Source organism: Salvia hispanica, chromosome 4 (assembly GCF_029641045.1).
Source record: "Salvia hispanica isolate PSC_SH4W2 chromosome 4, Shi_PSC_v1, whole genome shotgun sequence".
Taxonomy (NCBI): Eukaryota; Viridiplantae; Streptophyta; class Magnoliopsida; order Lamiales; family Lamiaceae; genus Salvia; species Salvia hispanica.
Genome location: NC_142695.1, coordinates 54,296,535 through 54,319,513, shown reverse-complemented (window position 1 = coordinate 54,319,513; position 22,979 = coordinate 54,296,535). Strand labels below are relative to the sequence as shown.

Genomic DNA, 22,979 nt, shown 5'->3' with positions numbered 1-22,979 from the left:
AAAGTTACACATAATACACGGACAGTGCAAATGGATTACATGATCCGTGGAGATTAAGGCTCTCAAAAGTCAAAACTGCTATATTGCACTCATCCACAAATGAAGTGGTTCACACTACGCAGTCGAGTATCATGTTGAAACACATACAATGCATAAAACCCCCATCGCATGGGGGTACGGTTCTAAAGATATAGTATGTGTCACATGTCAAATATCACGACCTATCAAGAGCATGTTAGGCGATCATGTGGCTCATATGACACACCATGCAACCGAGTGAACTTTGACGATCCGAAACAACACTACAATTCGATCAAATGGTGTGCATTAACACACCGCACGACTGAGTGATGTGTTACGAGAAAATGGGTAAATTTTGATTCGAATTCAAGCCCACTGATGATGACCGTTCTTACTCTAATATAAAGGCTTTTATCAGTACTTATATAACGAGAGTTCGGGACATTGAGAAAATCTAATATTTTTGCAACAAATGCAAGCAATATGTGGATAGACAAGATTGACAATCGAATTCATCTAACGATCTTATTTTATTATGCGATAATTTTATGAACCTAAATAATAAAGTAATTGCTCATTTTTTATGTCTCGTTAACTCGGATTAAGAGCAATGCATGGATCTGAAAGTTGAAACTATAGAGCTAAATTATTCAATGGAAGTCTAAGGATATCTTAATGGTGTTTATATGTGATAAGTTGATATGCGTCCACTCCGATTCCTCCGGGATAAGAAGTTAATGAGTAGCGACTTTGAAATGTATTCCATTTTTTAGGGAGTTAAACTTTGCACTATCCTTAATTTAATTTAATATTACTTGTGTAATGTGTTAAAACCTTTTAAAGCAAACCGACTTTAGTTTTAATTGTAAAGCACTGTAGATTTTGTAACAGCAGAAGAGTAGTGGATAATCAATCTCTTTTAGCGGCATAAAACAGCAGCAGAAAGAGTAATACAGAGTGAGAGATGGTGAGGCTTCTACTCTGCAACTCCTCACTATCGCCACTCTCCCCTCCACCACCGCCGCCGACGAAGCTAGAACTCGTAATTCCTCCGCTCAGTAACTCCATCCCGATAAGCAATTCAGATTATTCGCAGAGGATTCCGTCAATTTCGCAGGCATTTAGCTCTACTCTGATCTCCCTAGCACTCTCCCTAGGGCTTTTCTGCGCGTCTCCGTCGCATTCAACCGCCCTAGAACCAGTTCCTCCGCAGCAAGAGCTGATTTGCCGCGAATTCGATGATTACGTGGATGATAAATCGACGGGGGAAGCGGTGACGAATGAGGAAATCGTGGAAGAGGCGTGGCAAATTGTGAACGATAGTTTCCTCGAGACGGGGCGGCACCGGTGGTCTCCTGATTCGTGGCTTGTATGTGTAATTGTTGAGTGAGTGTTATCATGCTACTTTCGCAGGAGGCGTTGCGATTGATTGAGTTTGATTTTGTTGTGATGTAGAAGAAGAAGGAGGATGTTTTAGGCAGCTCGATTCAGTCGCGATCAAGAGCGCACGATATCATTAGACGGATGTTGGCGAGCTTGGGAGACCCCTACACGCGTTTTCTCCCTCCCGCTGATGTGATCATTTTCTCATCTTTGATTCCTTTTTCTAATGGAAAATACGCTTCACGTTCTTCTTTTATGAGTGTCTGCTTCTGTACATGTTGAATTTATTTTGCATACGGCTGTTTTCTTGTTTCTGAAATTGTTTCTCTGCATCTCTTGGATGGCGGTCTTCATGAATTGTTTTCTTGCATGACATTTTTATATTTTCTTTGTAGTTTTTAGACCGAATTTGCAAGTAAAGTTAGCCTTCAAAAGTTGGCACAAGATATTTGAAGCTGCACTTTGAACCTCTATTTACTTTGATTTCTCAGTGACCGTACTAACAGGGACCATTTTTATGTGTCAAGTATGTTGTCTGACGTCTGCTGGCCCAAGGATAGTGATCATCTAACATTCACTATATTTTGCCATTGGAATAATTAGAAAATATTAGATCATTCATGCTTGAATGAGCATTTCATGACTCAGTCGGACAGGGACTGCAGAATATATATTTCGTTCGGATTTGAATACTTGCCAAGTTATCTTTTTCTTCATTATAGTTTATACCCATTTAACTACATTATCCACCTCTTTTCTATCTTGTGATCAAATATTTGGTGGTCCCTTTTTGTCAAAGGCTTCGTTTCTTATATCCGAACATTGTTGTGTACTTATTGCTCAAAAAGAAAAATCTTTGTTGTGAATTTGTTTTTTATACTTACTTCAATATGCTGTAACTTAAACAATTTTCAGTTTTCTTATTCCATGGCTTGTGTTGGTTCCATCATGAACAAAAGTTCGCCAAGATGGCAAGGTATGATATGTCTGGAATTGGGATAAACCTGAGGGAAATTCCAGATGAAAATGGAAAGGTGAGATTGAGGGTGTTAGGACTTCTTCTGGATGGCCCTGCCCACATTGCTGGGATTAAACAGGTAAGGGAGCTCAGTCTATGGCACACTAGCTTTTCCGTTTGGAAATTTTGATCTACATTTAAACCATGAACTCATATATACAGGGTTGTTTCTTAGATAAATTTGATCTTTATCACATGGAGACTTTTTACATGCTTGTTATGTCATCACTTCTATCAAAGGCATACGATATGCTTCCATAGGATTTTCTGTATTCTATTTTCATTTTCTGAATTTAAATTTTTTGCCACTTGAGGGTAAAATGTTACATCGATCCTCTCATTATGCCAATTTTCAAGCTACCTCCTAACGTGATGCAGATCAGTTGAATATGATGATATTATGAAGTCAACTTGAGCAATCCAAAACATGACTTGTCCGTTATTGTTAAAAGTATGGATCACCACAAAATAAACTTCTTTGCCCTCCTAATTTTTTCCTCACTGATACTTATTACTTATCCAGTAATAAGATGAAGTTTATCTTACATTATTGTGTGGATTATAGTTGTTAGACGAATACTGTGTGGACATACAACGATCATTATTTTATTTCTCTGGTTTCAAGCTCCATGTATGTTTTTATATGTATTTGTTCTCTATCCCCACTTCTATTAGGGTGATGAACTCCTGGCTATTAATGGAGTGGATGTGATAGGAAAATCAGCATTCGAAGCATCATCAATGTTACAAGGACCCAGTGAAACATTTGTTGATGTCACGGTTAGTCAAGTGCACACAACATCGATACATCAGTCTTACTTGTGTTCCTCCTGCTAATGCTTGATCAACAATTATTTTTAGGTCAAGCATGGGAACTGTGGGCCTGTACAATCAGTGAAGGTGCAGAGGCAATCTGTTGCCAAGTCTCCAGTTTTTTACAGGTTGGAACAGGTTAAGAATGGGCAACGTACTGTTGGTTACGTTCGCCTAAAAGAGTTCAATGCTTTGGCCAGGAAAGATTTGGTTACAGGTAGTTTTTTGTACAGATGCCATTGTCACATTCAAAACTCATGCTTTTGTAAGAAATTAGTGGTGTTGTACTGTTATTTCATCCTTTACAAACCTTAGAATTATTGGTTTGTTATCTGTAGTGATTTTTTTTTGGTTTAGTTTACCTTGCATCTGTTTTTTTCTGTAGCAATGAGAAGACTTCAAGACATGGGTGCTTCTTACTTTGTCCTGGATCTTAGAGATAATCTTGGTGGACTAGTGCAGGTATATATATCCGTCTGTTAAAGATGCATCATTGTTAATCCATATTCTTCATTCTAGATATCACCCTGTGAAGCTTGTTTCTGAATATAATGAAAAACTTGAGATATATTAATGCTAATATGTAGAGGGAGATAAAAGAAGCATGAGTTGAATTATTAATTTTGAGTGCGGGGCCATGCTCTAATAGGAAAAGTGCTATACTTTTTTGGGGCTCTAAATATAGTAATTGTGCGATGCTATCAGGGGGGGGGGGAGGGAGTATGTTCTAGTTTGCTCAACTCTCTAACCAATGCTTAAATGGTGCAGGCTGGCATTGAAATTGCAAAACTTTTCCTTGACAAAGGACAAACAGTAAGTCATTCAAGCCAGTTTTGTATCTCGTTAGTCAGTAGTTGTTTTTCCTCTTCATTTTCTTATGGTGAATCACAGGTCCAATGAATTTTTCTTAAGCATTCAGTTGGAACTTGTCTTCACTAAATCAGAGAATCTGGATGGGGAGTATAAGTACTACTGTATGATTAGTGTGTATTATGGCTTTTTCAATGTCAGGTGTTCTGTTTGAGCATTCTTTATCCTGTCTCTTCTCTAACTACAATAAGAGAATCTGGATGGGGAGTATTATTGTATGAATTGCCTGCAGATCCTTTTTTGTTGCAGCGTTTACATGTTAGGTTTTCTGTTTGAGTACTCTATATCGGTTTCTCTTCCTTTCTCTCTACCTCTCGCTTTCTTTTTCTGGACGTGGTACATTTTGGGTGGGTTTAGTGCGCCTAGAGAGAGATCAGATACACTGGAAAGACCTAGGTCATTGTCATGTTATCATGTAGCTTATCTGTTGTGGGAGTACCTTGCTCCTAGATTCATGGAAAGTAAGATAGTTTATGACAGGGGAAAATACAGCACTATTCTCGGTTTCTATATTCTCGTTATATGTTTGTTTGACTAATTAGATGATCACATTGTCGTCTTCTTGTGCAGGTGACTTACACAGTTGGTAGGGATCCACTATCCGTGAAGAATATTGTCACTGAAAGTTCGCCTTTATTTAGTGCACCTGTTATTGTAAGAACAACTTCAGATGATTCATGCATTTCCGACTTAAAATATACTAGAAATTTTGTCCATCCATCCTGTGACATTCAATTTTTTCTCGTAGATAGTAGCACGTAGGTTTTGATGGATTTCTACTTGTAGATGGTATAGGAACTATGTGAGGATCTTAGCATTGCCATAACATGTTTAATTTCTTATCATTCTCTGATTGCATTATCCTTAATTGTGTGAATTTCAAAGTTAATTGTTTGTATATCTCTGTATTCAGCCATATCATGTAGGTATTCTTCATTATTATGGAAAATCATTTGTGGGATATATTACTTGAGGGTTTAGGGTTTAAAAATTTTGGGTGGTGTCAAATTATTCTACTCCACTCACTTTTGTGATTGACTGATGGTTGTCAATGTTGAAAGACAGGGAAACTCTAGATGTAGAAGTGTCACTAAGTTCATGTATAAGTTCTGATAAGCTGGAAAGTGGAAACTATACAGCCTGTTTTCATATCATCTTTCCGAATACTATGAATTTAGGCTGCATTTAACTACTCACTAATTTGGTATGCTGTTGTCAAGGTTATTTTCTTTGAAACTGACCCCAAACCCAGTTCTTCATGCGGACTTTATACCTACCCTAACAACATAAATGTCAAGGCTAAGTCTCATGCATTGGACACAGATTCATGATGATTGCATAAATAAAGATAATAGTCAATTTTCTCACGGGGGCTTCTTGGACATTTGACACAGTTCTAAATTGTAAATTATATTAATATGTTCATGCTGGGTGCAGTATACCAACATTTATGGTTTTTTTCTGTTTGACTTTATGAAATGTTAACATTTTTTATCTCATGTATACTCTTTCTTCAGGTCTTGGTGAACAAAAATACAGCCAGTGCAAGTGAAATTGTGAGGATTCAGATTATGTCTGTAATTTATAAAGAACTGTTGTATTAATATCTTATGATGACATGATTGGTCTTACAGGTTGCCACTGCGCTTCATGATAACTGTAAAGCTGTGCTTGTGGGTGAAAGGACATATGGAAAGGTCAGTTACCAAATATTTTGTTTCTTGTATAGATTATTTTGGAATATGTGCACTTTTAGGTTATGCAAAAAATTTGGTTCAAATGTTTGCTTGCTGAGTTAGATAGTATCTATCAACTTCCAGTACGTAATTAAAGAATCTATGAGGAATAAAGGAATAAAATGTTGCGTTGGTTGCAATCTTTTAAGAGATACTACTAATGAAGCATTTCGTGTTATGCATGAGTGATAAGCGTGTCCCTTGACTTCCTTTTCTTCAAAAAGTATTTATTGAGCATGCTTAGGATATTCCGTCTATATAAAGAGGCTTGACATCTGGTCATACATTTAGAATGGTAGTCATTTACCGTTGGGAATCACATGAATCTCCAAACCTGGCAATACACACCATCTACATGTGATTCATGCTGTTTTATGGTGCTTCCAACAAAAAACACATGAGAAGCACGTGCTGAGCTTTTAGTCAAATTAATAGGCTATCTTAGCTGCCACATTAGCGAAGATGCTGATTGTTTGGAAGGAACCTTAACATCATAGGCCAGGGCTGACGAATATGTTGTTTATGTTGATTGAGAAACAACAAGAGAGGAGTGTCAATTTTCCCATGCCTTCACCGCAGCATAAAAATTTGTAAAGCTTCATTCCTTATTTGTCTGGTATAGTTTATTTGTATTTTGAGATAGAATCTTCGTTAGCCTTGGTTATTCGTCACACCCTCATAATTGCCTTTTTAAAAATCTAGAATTTTCATTGCAAGTCCAAGATATCTTTTAGGGTTTTGGCTATCAAATAATAATTAACTCTCTTTGACCAATATGCATATTGTTTTCCAAGTCCCCTAATCCCTCACTGCGGGAGATCAGGGAGTCTTCTTGCTATATGTACCAATATGCCCCTGACTTTTTGCAGGGCTTGATCCAATCTGTTTTTGAGCTCAACGATGGGTCTGGCGTGGTGGTAACCATTGGGAAGTATGTCACACCAAATCATATGGACATTAATGGCAATGGAGTTGATCCTGATTTTCGCAACTTTCCTGGTTAGACAGACAAACTTTGGATTGTTTTTTATTTTTTATTTGTGGAAATAAATGGCGAATGGCTTGAATCTGAATCGATGTCCTACTGCAGCATGGAATGAAGTCGCCAGATACCTGTCTTCTTGCCACAAACCACAAGAAGGATGAATTGATGTTATATTCTTTTTATCCAGCTCTCTCATATGCACCACTTCAGCTCATGAAGTGATTGTAATTTTTTGTGGTGATTGGTCTTCGGGTAAAGAGGGACAATTCATCACATCCTACATCCAGATACTGTCCAACCCTCGTGGCTGATGCACATTCCCGCTCTTGATATCTTGAGCTGCGGTGGCGAATATCAAGATTACTGGCTGCTCAGTTTTGCCTGTTTTTTTGGTTTTGTTACCTATACCACAGTGACAGGATACTGTATATAACCAATTTCTCAACCAGTTGAAGAACCCTTATGGTTGAGTGAGGGATTTTGTTATTGAATATGTACAGTATGTCACTAAATACCCCATAATCAATGAACTACTTTATTTGCATTTTTCTTTAATCAGTAGTTTTCATGTACTTGTGATTATAGTCTTGTGCTGTTGTAAAATTCGACATTGCAAAAGTAATTGTGGTTAAGCTCTTAACTAATTGTTTAGATTAACATCAAATCACAATTAGCATAAAGACACGTGTCAGGTTCAAGACAAAATAGCATCTTTCACACTGACAGTTTGAGGCCTTTTCAGACAACATGAGATGTGATTCTCAGAATAATATCTATGTTGTTTCCCCACCTTTATCTTTATTTAGTATACTATGTATGTTTTACCAGTTGAGAGAGAGAGGATTTTAGTGATCCCAACACTTTTAACCTTTTTCCCTCTCCATGCAACTTTTTTTTGCTGCTGAGGAGCACTTCCTCTTGCTTGAAGCTTCCAACAAACAAATGCCTCCTCCCTTAAGTTTTCTTTTATTCCCCAACACAAAGCTCTCTTTTTCTCTCTTCCATGCAAGAAACCTCTGATTCTTCATGCCTTTTTTATATAAGCTTGAGGCAGAGGTTCACAACAACCCTCTTGCTCAACAAACCAGATCCATCCCTGCAAAAGAGAAGAAGAAACCTACACCATGGCAAGATTCATGGAGACGAGAACACTTGCCAATGCCATGTTCCTTCTCCTCTTTGTTTTTGTCATCTCAGGTGATTTTGCATTTCTTTAGTTTTCATCACTTGTAGTGACAATGCACAAATCAAGAAATCATGCTATATACTGCAAAAAAAAAGGGTGGCATGAATCATCAAGAAATCAAGAAACTGAAACAACTAAATCTAAATGCAGCCTCTCTGTTTTTTTTTTGGCTTCAGATGCAAGCATTACAGAAAACCAAGAAGGAAGAAACCTAGACTACCAAGAAGACGAATCCTTCTTTTCACCTCTCACGGTAGCCACAGAGAGAGACGACAGCCAAGGGGATATTCCTATCGTGAATCCCACAACACCTGGCACGACTCCAATCGTAAACCCGAACGGCCCGTCACCGCCATTCACCGGCGGAGGAATCGGGCCGATTCCGACAACTCCAACGGGACCGACCCCGACTTTTCCGGCAGGACCAACTCCAACTGTTCCAACAGGGCCGACCCCAACTTTTCCAGCAGGACCCACCCCGACTGCTCCAACCGGACCGATGCCAACCATTCCGACTGGACCAACACCGACAATGTCAGGAGGAGGCTCGTGGTGCATTGCCAGTCCCTCTGCTTCCCAGACTGCTCTACAGGTGGCGCTGGACTATGCTTGTGGCTATGGTGGAACAGATTGTTCAGCACTTCAACAGGGCGGGAGTTGCTATGAGCCAAACACGGTTCACGATCACGCCTCCTACGCCTTCAACAACTACTACCAGAAAAACCCAGCTCCTACAAGCTGTGTTTTTGGAGGAGCAGCACAGCTCACAAATACTGACCCAAGTAAGACACACAGAAACTGCATGTTTATAATATTCAAATGTTAATAACACATTACCTTATTCATTTCTTGGTCATGCTGGTGATCCAGGTCATGGAAGCTGCAAATTTGCATCTTCGTCCAGCACTCCGACAACACCACAAACACCACCAACCATGATGACCCCTATAATTCCTATGACACCAACAGTTCCTATGACACCAACAGTTCCAATGACACCACCCAGGTAGAGTTTTTATCTATGTTCATGAACTGAATTATCACCAAAGGAAAAATACTAAGATATATGTATGCGTATATTCCAATGCAGCACTACTACAACAGGAGGAAATGGTGGTTTCGACTCAACAGGCAACGATTATGGTTCAGAACCGACGGGAACCCCCAGTCGAGCAGGAACCTTATCTGCCAACCTAGTACTGTTCATCACCATGATCTGTCTCATGTTGTCAGTTACAGTAGCCAACCATTTCTAGACAAGCTGAGATCAAATTGGTTACCATCTCCCATATGAGATGGCAATCGCTTGGAAGCTTCAAAGATATGCAAATTTTGGGGCGGAGGAGGATTACGTTATACAAATCTCAAGGTCTTAGCCGCATGGTTATTAGTTCTATACTCGCAGATAGTGTAGGAAGAAAAGAGGGAGTAGAAACCATGCTGCTCGAGTCCTAGATAGATATCTATATTTCTACAGTTAATAACATTTCTATACAAGAATACATGTTCTAGGCTAGTTTTAGTGAAACCATGTGTAATATACTCAGATCCTATGGATGACCAGTGAGGATTAATAATATATATATTCATCAATAGCTCTATTTACTATTCTCTGGCAATACGATTTTTCGAAAATCATCATGTTAAATCTGAGAAACCTAGTTGTAATATACAGTTAGCAGACAGCCCATGCAACAGAAAACGAAAAAGTAAACAAGCTAAAAAAGGGAAAGCTGGCAACAGCATGTAAAATAGCTCAATTATCATTTATTTCAGAACAGCACAACAAAGAAACTGTACAAATGCACCTTTAAAAGATTAAGGTTTAGTAACAGCAGAATATGATATATTCTGTTGGTAACAAAGTATCATCCCGATAAAAGAACAAAGTCGACAAATTATCATTTTACATACCAATGGGTGCTATTCCTAAAAACTAGATTAAAAGCAAGCACGGCACGAGGACAATACAGATGGTAGCCATGGTGGCAGGGATTGAATCTTGATTAAAAGATTTTGCCAAGCTGCCCGCTCTAGAAAAATGCAGGAATGCCAGATAAGCTGCTATTATCAATGAAAGAATTACACCTTCTTGGGTTCCTCTGAAATGGAGACAAAATCATTTTTTCAGTAATTATTAACTACATGGCATGTACACAGTATCCAACGGATTTACGAACCTAAGCCTCATAATTTGGTAGGGAGCCACAATCACCAACAAAAATGTTATAAATGGCAGCTCCAACTCCCCTGCAAACAATGAAAGAAGAGATAAAATGCAACTTGAATCACTGGTGCCCTTGTAGATTTCTAGAATGCAGTAATCATAATTCTTTAGCAGGATTAGCAAGAATAAGGAACTTTTGGAAGTTGGACTTTTTCCACAAACAGGATTCATGATCTAAGATGACACTATTAGTTGCAGCAGATGTAGGAAAATAACAAAAATTCTACGGGCTTTGCTCAAAAAGTCGGAGTATACTTTCTGCATAAGGCTCTAAGATTCACTGGATTATGCATAGAGAAATTCAACCTACCAGGGATATGGAAGAACAGGCGAACGAGAAGGGCCAAGAAAGCAGTCCACATGCCATACTCACCCCTGAAAAAATGGTTTGTGTTACACCACTTGAGACATAAGACCAATAAGCAAATTAAAGGAAGAAGGCGTGACTCAATCACAAGGTGATGCGAGACGGACTAGTTCAACGTACTTCATCCATGAGACGATGCTTCCGGGTGCTTGCAGCGCAAATAAAGGCACAAGAAAGGATTTGTGGATAGCCGTCCCCTTAACTATCATCAGTATTCTGAAAAAAGAAATCCAGTAGAATTCAAAAAGTGCTTTTCTATGGTTTGGAATATGAAGCGAATGTCAAATTCAATCCAAATTGGCAGGAAAAACAACATTAAACATGATTCCGTTAAAAATCCTCTCTCTGAGATTGAACGATATACACATTCCAATCTTCAATAAACAGCAAAATCAAGGCAATTAACAACAACTACAACATCTTACGCAGTGGAAACAGCAGAGATCCACTGGAGATTCGCGGGAGAAAGCGGCGAAGAGTAACAAACCGCACCAAATCGACGACCTCTCTTCGCCATCACCGACGCTCTGCAGTTCAGATACAGTCTCAGTAAAAAAAGTAGTCGATAAATCATCGAAGGAAAAAATCTCAAAATCGAATCCAAACTACCGTAGTGGATTGTAGCAGAGACCAGTGAGCGGTTGTTGGCGTTTAAGTTGCGGGGAAACACGGCAAAGAGCTCTGATTTGATGAGAATTGGGGGAAATGATGCGGGAGACACAGTTGCTGGAGATAGAGGAGGTAGAGAGAGAAAGCAGAAGCATTTTCAATCGAATAGGAGATGGACAGATACGAATGCAGGTGTTTTTGGAGCGAAAGAAATCAACAAAATTAGAATTGGTGGGAAATCTTTATTCTATAATTGGGCTGCCACGTGTCCTTCTACCGTGATTCATGTCGGCAGTTGCAACCTATTTTTGATCGCCTTACTTTTCATAATTATATTTAGATTGGAAAGAAAGGTTATGATTATCTCAATGTTTCGATGTTTATTTGAAAATGTCTCATTCCGCGACTATATACTCCCTCCATTTCGCCATAGTTGAGGTGAAATTTTTCGGGACAGAGTTTTAAAAATGAATATTGGGTGTGTTAAATAAATAGATAAAAAAGTAGAACAGAGGAAAAGGTAGAGAGAATAAAGTGTAAAGTGAATAAAGTAGAGAGAATAAAATAAGAGAGAGTAAAGTAAAAAAGAAAAAAAAGTTACTATATAAGGACATGACTCAATTACGAAGAAACTTTCCGAAATGGTTAAATGACTCAACTACAGTGAAAAGGAGGGAGTATTGTTTTGAAAATAAAATGTGTAGCTAGAATTTTCGATAATCAAAACGACGCCACTTATTTACGTGGCAATGTGAGTCATAAGATACAGTTTGGATTTTGTTTCAAATTCACTTAATTTTATAGTATCGTTTGGGATATTTGGTTGATTTTGCATACTTGATGACAAGTTAGTACATTTGATGCTACATTTTGGGTAATTATTTGATTTTGTATATCCGACGACAAGTTGAGTGTATATAATGCAACATTTTAGTGATCCAAGACATTATTATATGATAGTGAAGCATTGACATTTTTTTTGTTTGTGGGAGAGTACAATTGCAAACAAATCGACCTCGATCTAACTTCGATTTATGATACTAACATACGCTAGTTACGGAGCAAGTGAGCAAGCAAACAAACAATCAAAACTAAATTGCAGATAGAAGACAATCAGGTAAAGAGATTGACATTTACTGTTATACAATTGACATGTATGGTAAAGATTCTAACAAAACAAAAACAGAACAAACACCAATCATCTAAACTTATTCCAATAGTCTGCCAATAGAATATAGTATCTGCGAAAGGACCTGCAGCAAGGCATTCCAAACAGTAAAAGAACACCTCGACAGAGATAGTAATTCTCAGCATTCACCTATGTAAATTCAATCATACAAAATTACAAATGCTAGATGGATAGAGGTGTATACAGTCAAATGTAGCATCAAATATGGTGATCATTTTGGGACATTAATAATATGGTATGATTTCTTCGCCATCTATTTTCCACTTACCAATAAAACACCAAGGATGTAAGCGAGGGGAGTAAAGCAGTGCGGCAGTATATACTTGGCAAGAAAGAGAGGGGAAGGGAGGAAAGAGAAAAGTCATTCATACGATGAAACAGAGCGTGCCACTAAATACTTATTCAGTAACACCTATAAAAACTGATACAGCTCTAACTGTGCATTTAAAACCGGTAGTATATACTTGGCAAGGAAGAGGGGGGAAGGAGGAAACAGAAAAGTCATTCATACGATGAAACAAAGCATGCCATTGTATACTTATTCAGTAACGCCTATAAAAAACCTAATACAGCTCTAACTGTGCATTCAAAACGGCAAGTTTGTAAAATAATAATAATAGCACAAATCTTTAGTTTACCATCCCAAGGGAATTTCAGAGCACTACCAAAAGGGAGGTCCCTACAAGCAAAAGCTCACACGTTTGATTAGACTGTTCAAAATGGCACACATATCACACCAAAAAGGTACTGCACTTCGTAATAGTAATATTTAGGATTATAAACTTATAATGGTAATTTTAGTTCATTCACTAATAGGAACATAAGACACAAACCCATTCTTCATCATCAAGTGTAGTTGACATACTTGGGGCAAGTAATATCAGCTTATGGAACTGTCGATCAAGAAAAAGTTCAATCAGAACAACGAGTTTATTTCAGAAACAATTCATATACACCCATGTACGCACCTAAAGATGTACAAAGCAAATAAAAAACTCGCTTAGACTGACCTCTGCCACAAATTAGCTAATCAATTAAAAGGGTAACGAAAGAAATCATGATAACCTCACTCAACATGGAGAATTATATAAAATGCGATGGCTATATAGCAAGGCTCATGGAAGGAATCAGGAGCATCAGAAAACAAAGAAACTTTCACTGAGGAAAGAAAAAAGAGGAATGAAGGGGCTATGGAATGATAAACGCGCTAATAAGGACATACAAGGAGCTATTATTCCTTGTTACCAAATTTCCTAGCAATGATGGGTCGTACGTCATCTGCATCAACCAAAGACTCCAAAAATGGTAGCATGGAAATCAACGCGCAATCTGATGGGTCGTCAAACCAACTCTTAATAGGAATACCGTTATTCACTTGCAACCTGAAGACCTAAAATATATCAAAAGAAAAATGCTACTACATTACAATCAGCATTTGTAAATCAACACTACTATATTAATACCACTAAAGATGCAGCTAGTATCCTTTGTCACAACTAGTAGGTGCAGAGATCAAGCATTATCTGTTACAAGAAAATAGAACCAGCATATAGTTGAATAAAATAACTAAGCATTACCTGAGGGGAATTATCAATAATAGCAACTTTAGCAAGATCGACACCCAATACCGTCAAGTCTTTTGTGTAACTTCCCTCTGAAAAGATGCATGATTCCCGATAAGCTCGTTTTGATATAAGTGTGCCTTCAGGATCAAGGATATCTAACAGTTGGCTCGCATAAATGCTTTGACTAGCAGTGAACACTATGATTTCAAACATATCAGCCACTCTTCTAAGAAATGTGTGGAGATGGGGCCTCTCTCTAACATACACAGTATGTTCTTTCATGTTGAAGAACACAGAAAATGTGAAGTCCGCATCATCACAGTGCTCCAATGTAGAGTGGACTAGTGTTTCTGTAGAAAACAATTTAAGATGCTCATTACTTAACTGACTCATTTGATGCTTTCAGAAATTAGTCAATAGTATATTCTTATGCAGTTATACCTACCAGATGATTCTATAATTAAAGCATCCTAACCAACAAACTGGACAATAATGTACTTACCATCCAAGTCAAGTACTAAAGTAATCTGTTTACTTTGCTTCTCATTTGACACTCTGGTTGGCAACAAGGAAAATGCCACATCCGGCTGGTCCGGAAGACTTCTTATATACATTTGTGGGTCAAAGCAATCATAATCTTGGTCACTATAAGTATTTAGTTGAGAATCCTGGCTGCAAGGTTTCAATTGATGGATTGCCATGTACAAGCTGGAGTTATCAGAATCAATGTTTTGTTGGGGCGGTTTGCCATCAAAGTCATGCCCAGTATCTAAATTTCCCCCCAGGAAAGGCAATGCCATGTATTCCTCGGTCAGATCACAAAGTAAACTAGACTCGTCAAACTTATAATCAGGTAAGAAATCTGTATCTGCTCTGTTATCAAATTGGGAATCGTTTCCACTTGGTGCTCCTGAAAAAATCATGTCAGAGAGGTAGACATCTGATATATTGCATGCTTGATGTTCACATGAACTTCTGCTGCAATCATCACTGTCTTCACTATCCAACTGTGGTACATATAGATCATCACTTCCTGTAGAAGAAATCCAGCAGTCAATGTTAATGCAAACTGGAGTTCACTTATTTCTTTTTTCTCTCTCTCTCTTTTTTTTTTTGGGGGGGGGGGGGGGGGGGGCTTAAAATGTAAAGTGAATGTGTCCCTCAAAAGATAAGAAGTAGAGTGTAGTAGCATACCTCCATTATTGTATAAATCAATTGACTCCAGGATAGGAGAAAAAATGGTTTCCATGTTTGAGGTGCATTTGGATGATGTAGGTTCCTAAAAATTGTCCAAATAAGTATCAGTAAGTGCAAGCTAAATATACATTAGCATCTAGAGAATATAATCTGAGGATTTTAGTCAAAAATGAAATTAAAAAAAACTTTATAGACCATCAGACAACTAGGACAGCAAAATCCGCTGATACCAGCTTAAACTTGAATAGTGTTATAACTTATAACCATAAAGACATGCTCACAGAAAGGACATATGTGATCAGCTATTAGAACAAATGATGGTTCTTACTGTATTTCCAGTAGCTGAATCTGTGAAAGCTGGCGACTGTTTCTGGAGAACTTCGTCTCCAATAGACAACTTATCGGGGTTGAAATCATCCTTTCTAGCTTCTTGGTTGGCCTCATTCCCTCCAAGATCTTGGATGGCCTCATCCCTTCCAAGATCATGTGCATGTACTGCATCATGAACTGAAACAGAATAAATATACATTAGCACAAACGAGATAGCATCTTGCAGAAAGATATACAAGAAAAAAAGGGGAAATATCTAAATACGTTGACACAAAGACCAAACCTTGTGCATACAGTTTTCAAACCCAAAAGAAAAGAGAGGGAAGCTTTCTTCAGTAAATTAATCACCATCACTGTAGCATTTAGCCCGGATCAAATATTGCTTATTCGATAAGGATATGATCCTTTAAGGAGGGATTCATATTCATCAAAACATAACAGTGCAAATGAATAAGCAACAGCTGGAGGTCTAAGTGTATATCGTTTTCTCCAAGTGGTAAACATTCCTAATATGTAAATCTGGAAAGGCCACTTACCATCCTGGTTGCTTTGAGTGCATATAAGGGCTTCTGCATCTTGAGGAATTCTGGCACGAGAAAGAGGGCTCTTGGAAATCACACTGGACTTTCGACACACATGAAGACTTACCTTTTCCTTCAAACAGCCTGTGGTTGTTTTCATTTTTAATGATGGCATTTGAACTGTAGGTTGGATGCTTATAAGAATATTGTGCCAAGAGCATCTGTCGAGGAAAACCATATAAAATAATTAGATCAAAATCAAACACAAAACAAGAAGCATGTCATCATAGAAACAAATACATAAAACACACAATTCACATACTCTACTACTAGCCGATCAACAGAGGAGGAACACATAATTCAACAACGGAAATCCTAAACAACTACCAACCGAAGGAAATTAGCGATCAAAGGCTTGGTCTTCCCATGAAAGTATATTCAAAGGGAAAGAAAAGAATTATCTAAAATACCTAATTGAGGAGCCTAAGAATCACTAAAGCCACAGCTCAACTTCTACAAAATTAAAGAAAAAATTAACAGACGATGGAGCAATATTTATAACAGAATCATAAACCTTGAGACCTATGAAAACCTTTCCAAAAACCTCGCCCCTAAAAAGAAATTAAAAAGAAAATTATTGAAGGCGAAATCGAGAGTCAACTTTACTCAATCAATCCGTTTACATCAACAAACTCTAAGTTGACCAACAGAACATCAAGAAAGGGATAGGGCTAAATCTTCAATAACTGATCATATCACACAATCTAAAACCCTAGAAGCGGAAACATAACGACTAACCAGAATCTACAATTTCAAACACGGCTTAATTGTATACACACGCCATAATTCACCACAATTAACCAATCAAACTTCGATAAAACCTCCGATCACCGATGACAACAACAGTAAATACGGTAATCGGTTACGATGTATGGACGCGAGATACAGCTCAGCGTATGCATACCTGTGGAAATCCAATCCCTCCCCTCTCTCTCGCAATCTCTCTAAAGGGACGCGCTTTCTCTCTCTAGAATTTTCGCTCCTCTGTGCGTATATTTATACTCTGTTGGCTGTAAAGTCTGCTCGTTTTCGGATTCTCTACATCCGCGCTTCTCGGTCCATCTTCTAATAGCGGCTTAAAAAGGTGTACTCTTGAAATTAAAATTCCAAACTTAGCCCTTTTCCGTCTAAATGTACAACATCGTGAAGCACAAGTTGGAGAGTTCGGTTCCAGGGGATTCAAACCCGTGCTTGAATGAATTTGTCTACGAACGAACGGCTGGGATTAAGAGCTGGGGAGTGCGGCTAGACCAGTAATAAAGTGCCACGTAATACGGGGGATCCACCATGGAAAATTTTCGACACGTGCTGTTTCGCGGAAAGAGAGGAAGAGAGAGAGAGACGTGAGAAAAATGGCTGCGTTAACGACTCACACAGGCGCGTGCGTCACACTCTCGTAATCGTTACGATTGATTGACCTCTAATTACCACTACATGATTTTTATTTGATTAAATTATCGAAATAAAAATAATTTTTTCAATGTATTGTTGACTGTAGAAACATGATGTTTCAATTTTTGTGTGGTTGAAGTCCACCATGATGATGTAATAATTTATGTGGATAGACTTTGGTATAAGAAAATTTTATATTGAGTGTTTTAACTTTAAATCCAATTAGCTTAATAGGCTTATATTTTGCCAATCATGATATAGCATCTATTTTTGGAGGCATGGTTGCGTAAAGGCTATTGTCTGTGTGTTGTGTGGTTAAGAAATTAAATTCGTGATTTGGATTTATCGTGATTTATTAAAAATGATTTAATAGTTTAGACTTTAAAGCGACTAAAGTAACCTATCAATTACTTCCTCCGTCCACGAATAAGAGTCCCGTTTTTCCATTTTAGTCCGTCCACGAATAAGAGTCCCGGTTCATAATTACCATAAATGGTAAAGAGACCCCACATTCTACTAACTCATTCCTCTCACATATCATTTAAAACTAATATATACAAGTGGGACCCCTATTCCACTAACTTTCTTCCACCCACTTTTCTTAACATTTCTTAAAACCCGCGTCATTTAGAAATGAGACTATTAATCGTGGACGGGGGGAGTAGTTCATAATTATCAATCTCGAACATCATAACATTATGGGAGATGGTCAATATATAAAATGTCGAATCATTCCTTAATAAAATTATGAAAAACAACATGTGTTAACATTTTATTATAACTTAATCAATTAATTATTGGCAGCCTGGAATTAGTTAGTGTAATTAGATAATGTATTATTTACTAATCAAAATGCAGAGTCGATTAATTAATTTAGATAAGCGTTAGTTGATTCCTGAATTGTGATTTACTAACCATTAATCAAAATTATTGATGGAATTAATTAATAACGGGCCAATATTTAATTTGTAACTGATCAACCACAGGCCAAACGTCCGTTGTCCATCGACGGTGGAAAATCCAAGGCCGGGAAACATGCCGATAGCCCAGAGATATTGCCGGAGTTGAAGAGATTACTACAACAAAAATCATAAAAAAATGAAGAACACACGCCATTAAGCTATAAGTTAGATAAGCAGTATGAGCAAACCTTTGTAATAGTATTCAATTTTACAGTTCCATTTTCTGAATTATATATTGTTACAATTGTCAAGATATCACAAAGACATGGAAAATCATAAGATCCCTTATAATGTTCATCTTTAGCAATACAAAAGATTGAAGTGAACTGAGACTCCTAAAAATGGACGGACTAAAATAGTTAACCTGGATTTCTAATGACGGGAGGGGGGAGTAAGTTGAAATGTAAGTTGTTAACTTTGAATCTTATGAACTATCAATAGTTAGTGTACACACTTATATGGTCATATTACCTAGATATAATATCCAATTCATAACTAAGATCAATCCTATACAATTAAATCTTAAAATAAGTTGATGAGATTAAGGCTCACGGATTTCAATAAATCGTGGATAAAATATTTACAAAAAGGTAAATAGTCAATCTGGTAAAACATAATAATTTTCACGATTTTTTTAATCAACGTAATGTATTACAAATATCAACACAGTGACATATGAATTTTAACACAAGTATCCAAAAATATCAACACAATTTTATTGATATTGTATACGCATTATGTTGAATTTTTTTGATCTATTGATATAAAATCTATTTAACAACATATAAATTGAAATAAAGTATAAAATTTCATCATCCGATCATTGTCGGAACATATGCAATTGGGATTTTCGTTAAAGTCCTTATAAAATTACCTTAAATTTGATATATTTTTTACGAAAAAATAATTTAAATCGAGAGAGTTAGGTAAATTTTAAGTTTTAAGAGTCTATTCGGTACACAGAATTGGAATTCTAAAAAATTAAATTCAAAGGAATTGAATTGTAAATTCTAAATCCTTTGTTTGGTAAAAATGTGTTGTGTGTGTGTGTGTTGGTGTGTGTCTATGTGTGTAACTATGTGTGAGTGTGACCGACTTTTATGTGTGTGTGAGTGTGTACATGTGAGTGTGTATAACTGTGTGTAAGTATGTGTAATTGTGTGTGTATGTGAGACAATGTGAGTATGTGAGTGTTGTGAAAGTGTGTGTAACTGTGTGTATGTATGTGTGTGAGTGTGTGTATATAAATGTGTTGTGTGACCGTGTGTATGCGAGTGCGCGTTTTTGTATGTAATTATGGTCGTGTGCGTAACTTTGTGTATGTATGTGTGTGACTATGCGTATTTGTGTGTAATTGTGTATGTTGTGTGTGAAAGTGTCATTTTTTAACTATTTAGAATTCTAATTTTTTACTTTTGACATGGAATTCAACTTGTTGAATTGAAAGGTATTGGAATTGAATCGAACATCAGATTTGAAATTGAAGGCCCCAATTCAAATTCTATAGCCCCAATTTCATGGTACCGAACCGAGTGATCTTTTTAACTTAAAACTAGTATCTACTTCCGTGCGATGCACGGTTCAATTAATTTTACGGAAACTAATTTAATATATAACTTTATCATCATTCGAATTTGAAAACTAAAAAAAGAGCTAAACTTTCTAAACTTAACATCTACAAAATATTTACAATAGGCATATATATAGACTACATATATATTTGTTCTAAAGTTTTCATCCTATTTTTATCTCTTCTAGAATTCTCTACTTTTTTCTTATATATTCTATTTATTCCTAAATATTTTATATTATAAATTATCTTCAAATTTTAATTTCAAAAATCAGGCTTATTATTTATTTGAACACATTTTGACCAATAAAAAAAATACCAAAATAAAAAGACGATGAAACACTACTCACTTGATAAAACATTTTTTATCAATTCAATAGGTTTAGAATTCATATAATCACGAGAATAAATAGGGAATCTTTAATGATCATTTTTTCTAGAAAATAAATAAAAGTTGTGGATTAAGTAGGTTTAAGATGGTTTTCTTAATTTATATATAATTACATTTCCACAAGTTACAATTTGTATATTTAATACTCCTATCAATTTTTTTTTATTAAATAGATGTATGAATATAGCAATAATTAAGTATAAAAATAAAATTATAATATAGTAAAATGACTCACAACTAATAACTATAATTTCAATCTAGAGTAATATAAGTAAAATGTTAAAACCTGCAATTAGTATAATATTTAAAATTATATAAAAACAACAAAAACACATATATTGATTAAAATATTTTTTGATATAAAAAAAATCTTATTTAAATAATACAGAGTAAAATTATGTCTAACACCATCAATATGAAATTATTAATATACAATTTATAATGTTCAAAATATGGAAGCCATTGTCATAGAAATATAATAAATATATATTATTCTCTCTCCTAATTTACTATTTCTCCTCTTTAACTATTTTCTTTATTATTTTTACAAAAAGATGGCAGAAAAGTCAATGGGACTGCTAAAGCGGAACGAAGAGAGTATTTTTTTATATCAATTTCGAAGATCTAATTTATTATATTAAACAATAAATTCATCACATTAATCCAAGTCATCACATAAATCCATAATATTATATCATATATGTCTCATAAAAAAAATAATCATGTAAACTCTTCACCGATATAATTGGGTCAACTAATCAAAAAATGTATTGCTAACAAACTATTTATTAAGTATAGTAACTCATTCATATTAAAACATTACCCTCCGACTTCTCTTTTTACTCCAATACCCCTCTACCTTATCATTTTCCCAACATCTTTTATCCGCCTCCATCTAGCTTGGGTGCCCTTCTTCATCACCAGTTATCATCTCCTGCACTTTTCTCGTCCTGCACCGGCGCAATCTATTCCATAAGTCAGTTTTCACTATCTACATATAATAATTTAAAACAAAAATCAACTACATACCCTATATTACAACTTTTTACCATTTCATTGATTTAGGTGCTCTTTTTGCATAAAAAAATTTGTGGAAGTGACGAAGTTTGAGATGAATATGCAATGCATTAACTACAAAATATTATAGATGACCAGTTTCTATGATACTATATTCTATTTGTAAAAAATTATTATAGCTAAGACAAAAAAAAATTAAAACCAAACTAACAAAAAATAAAACAAACTAACATTAAGAAAAACATGTACGCGAAAACAATGTGATATTTTATGCTATACTTCCTCATTGCTTTCGTTTGCCATTTCGTTGACTTTGAATGTTCTCTTTGCATGAAATATGTGAAAGCGACGAAATTCGAGATGGATATGCAATGCATTAACTTCAAAATATTATAGATAGTTAGTTTCTATGATTTATTATATTGGAAAAAAATAATTTACAATGATAATATAAATTTTATGCTTGAAAGTTGAAAAGTTTACTATCATGTAAAAATGTTCATAACGATTAAATAAAATTAAATATTATTAATGAATATGTGGTGTCATCAATCAATCATAATATTAAATGTACAAAAATATCATTATGAATAGTATAACAACCTTTCATTTTTTATAATAATTATGACATATTTTATAATTATTAAAATTGATACTCATAACTTACATATGTTTTAATATATGGCCAAAACTCACCTTTTATATATGTTTCTATATTAATTATGACATATTTTATAAATAATAAAATTTATACTTATAACTTACAAATATTTCAATATAAAGCCAAAACTCACCTTTTATATATACCAAATTAACAGTTGTGCTATGCACAGATTTTTAATTTATTATTATATTCATACAAATTTAAAAAATTAAACAAACACATTTTTCTAATATTCCTTTTATTGTATGGAATATTCAAAAATAAAATTAAAAAAATAAAATATAATAATAAATTATACATAATGATCAATTTAAATCTAAAGAAAATTTTTAGTTACAAAAATCAATTCTAACAAAAAAGAGTTCTTTAAACTAATATATGAACAAATAAATATAAAAAAATTGTATTGTATCTTTAAACAGCAAAACGTGCTATGCACTAAAACTTGTTTGTGTAAATGATATAAATTAAATTATTATGCATCAAAAGTAGAAAATTTAAAATTTATTTAATAAAATATTTATTTGGATATTATCATAATATTTCTCTATACACTACAAAATAAACAAAAGCAAATATTATACTAACATATACTCCCTCCGTTCCATAGTAATAGAAGCAAAATTTTTCGCCACGGAGATTAAGAAAAATTGTGTTAGGTGAATTAAGTAAAGTGAGAATAAAGTGGAAAATGAAAAAGGTAGAGAGATGAAGATAGAAAATAGTAAGAGAGAATAAAGGAGATGTGAAAAAATGTGTTGACTTTTACTAAAAAAGGAAATGACTCTATTACTATGGAACGGACGGAAATGGAAAAACGCCCCTATTACTATGGAACGGAGGGAGTATAATTTATACCATAAATTATAAACCTACTAAAACATACAATGATTAAATCAAAACAAT

The 22,979-nt window shown here is 35.5% G+C and overlaps 4 protein-coding genes across 4 annotated transcripts; 2 read left to right on the top strand and 2 right to left on the bottom strand.

Annotated features, from left to right (window-relative positions):
* Window positions 1–966: 966 nt before the first annotated feature.
* Window positions 967–7,381, top strand: LOC125192877 (Peptidase S41 family protein). Its single transcript, XM_048090547.2, has 12 exons — window positions 967–1,390; window positions 1,477–1,596; window positions 2,364–2,501; window positions 3,098–3,202; window positions 3,284–3,452; window positions 3,621–3,697; window positions 4,004–4,048; window positions 4,676–4,759; window positions 5,623–5,661; window positions 5,740–5,802; window positions 6,711–6,840; window positions 6,932–7,381. The coding sequence occupies exons 1-12, from the start codon at window positions 986–988 to the stop codon at window positions 6,985–6,987; spliced, it is 1,431 nt and encodes a 476-aa protein (XP_047946504.1). The 5' UTR covers window positions 967–985; the 3' UTR covers window positions 6,988–7,381.
* An 89-nt stretch (window positions 7,382–7,470) lies between these two features.
* LOC125192879 (uncharacterized) lies at window positions 7,471–9,605 on the top strand. Its single transcript, XM_048090549.2, has 4 exons — window positions 7,471–8,023; window positions 8,189–8,794; window positions 8,883–9,018; window positions 9,103–9,605. The coding sequence occupies exons 1-4, from the start codon at window positions 7,951–7,953 to the stop codon at window positions 9,266–9,268; spliced, it is 981 nt and encodes a 326-aa protein (XP_047946506.1). The 5' UTR covers window positions 7,471–7,950; the 3' UTR covers window positions 9,269–9,605.
* Window positions 9,606–9,757: 152 nt separating this feature from the next.
* Window positions 9,758–11,424, bottom strand: LOC125196266 (cold-regulated 413 inner membrane protein 2, chloroplastic-like). The gene is made up of 6 exons (XM_048094714.2): window positions 11,216–11,424; window positions 11,032–11,133; window positions 10,727–10,822; window positions 10,550–10,614; window positions 10,193–10,262; window positions 9,758–10,114 (listed from the first exon to the last, which is right to left on the bottom strand). Exons 1-6 carry the CDS (start codon window positions 11,368–11,370, stop codon window positions 9,949–9,951), a joined length of 654 nt encoding a protein of 217 aa, XP_047950671.1. The 5' UTR covers window positions 11,371–11,424; the 3' UTR covers window positions 9,758–9,948.
* An 896-nt stretch (window positions 11,425–12,320) lies between these two features.
* LOC125194120 (uncharacterized) lies at window positions 12,321–17,121 on the bottom strand. Its single transcript, XM_048092166.2, has 7 exons — window positions 16,982–17,121; window positions 16,033–16,238; window positions 15,495–15,673; window positions 15,164–15,248; window positions 14,472–15,002; window positions 13,982–14,319; window positions 12,321–13,794 (listed from the first exon to the last, which is right to left on the bottom strand). Exons 2-7 carry the CDS (start codon window positions 16,190–16,192, stop codon window positions 13,636–13,638), a joined length of 1,452 nt encoding a protein of 483 aa, XP_047948123.1. The 5' UTR covers window positions 16,193–16,238; window positions 16,982–17,121; the 3' UTR covers window positions 12,321–13,635.
* Between the last annotated feature and the right edge of the window lie 5,858 nt (window positions 17,122–22,979).

What these genes read in the sequence shown, in the direction of transcription:
- LOC125192877 (XM_048090547.2), top strand. Translation starts at nt 986, where the DNA reads ATGGTGAGGCTTCTACTCTGCAACTCCTCACTATCGCCACTCTCCCCT. An exon ending in ATCTTGGTGGACTAGTGCAG is followed by an intron (nt 3,698 to 4,003) that starts GTATATATATCC and finishes TAAATGGTGCAG; the next exon opens with GCTGGCATTGAAATTGCAAA. An exon ending in TCCTTGACAAAGGACAAACA is followed by an intron (nt 4,049 to 4,675) that starts GTAAGTCATTCA and finishes CTTCTTGTGCAG; the next exon opens with GTGACTTACACAGTTGGTAG.
- LOC125192879 (XM_048090549.2), top strand. Translation starts at nt 7,951, where the DNA reads ATGGCAAGATTCATGGAGACGAGAACACTTGCCAATGCCATGTTCCTT. An exon ending in CTTTGTTTTTGTCATCTCAG is followed by an intron (nt 8,024 to 8,188) that starts GTGATTTTGCAT and finishes TTTTGGCTTCAG; the next exon opens with ATGCAAGCATTACAGAAAAC. An exon ending in GTTCCAATGACACCACCCAG is followed by an intron (nt 9,019 to 9,102) that starts GTAGAGTTTTTA and finishes ATTCCAATGCAG; the next exon opens with CACTACTACAACAGGAGGAA.
- LOC125196266 (XM_048094714.2), bottom strand. Translation starts at nt 11,370, where the DNA reads ATGCTTCTGCTTTCTCTCTCTACCTCCTCTATCTCCAGCAACTGTGTC. An exon ending in CTCTGCTACAATCCACTACG is followed by an intron (nt 11,134 to 11,215) that starts GTAGTTTGGATT and finishes TCTGAACTGCAG; the next exon opens with AGCGTCGGTGATGGCGAAGA. An exon ending in ATCTCTGCTGTTTCCACTGC is followed by an intron (nt 10,823 to 11,031) that starts GTAAGATGTTGT and finishes TTCTTTTTTCAG; the next exon opens with AATACTGATGATAGTTAAGG.
- LOC125194120 (XM_048092166.2), bottom strand. Translation starts at nt 16,192, where the DNA reads ATGCCATCATTAAAAATGAAAACAACCACAGGCTGTTTGAAGGAAAAG. An exon ending in ATTCAGCTACTGGAAATACA is followed by an intron (nt 15,249 to 15,494) that starts GTAAGAACCATC and finishes GACAATTTTTAG; the next exon opens with GAACCTACATCATCCAAATG. An exon ending in TTATTGATAATTCCCCTCAG is followed by an intron (nt 13,795 to 13,981) that starts GTAATGCTTAGT and finishes GATATATTTTAG; the next exon opens with GTCTTCAGGTTGCAAGTGAA.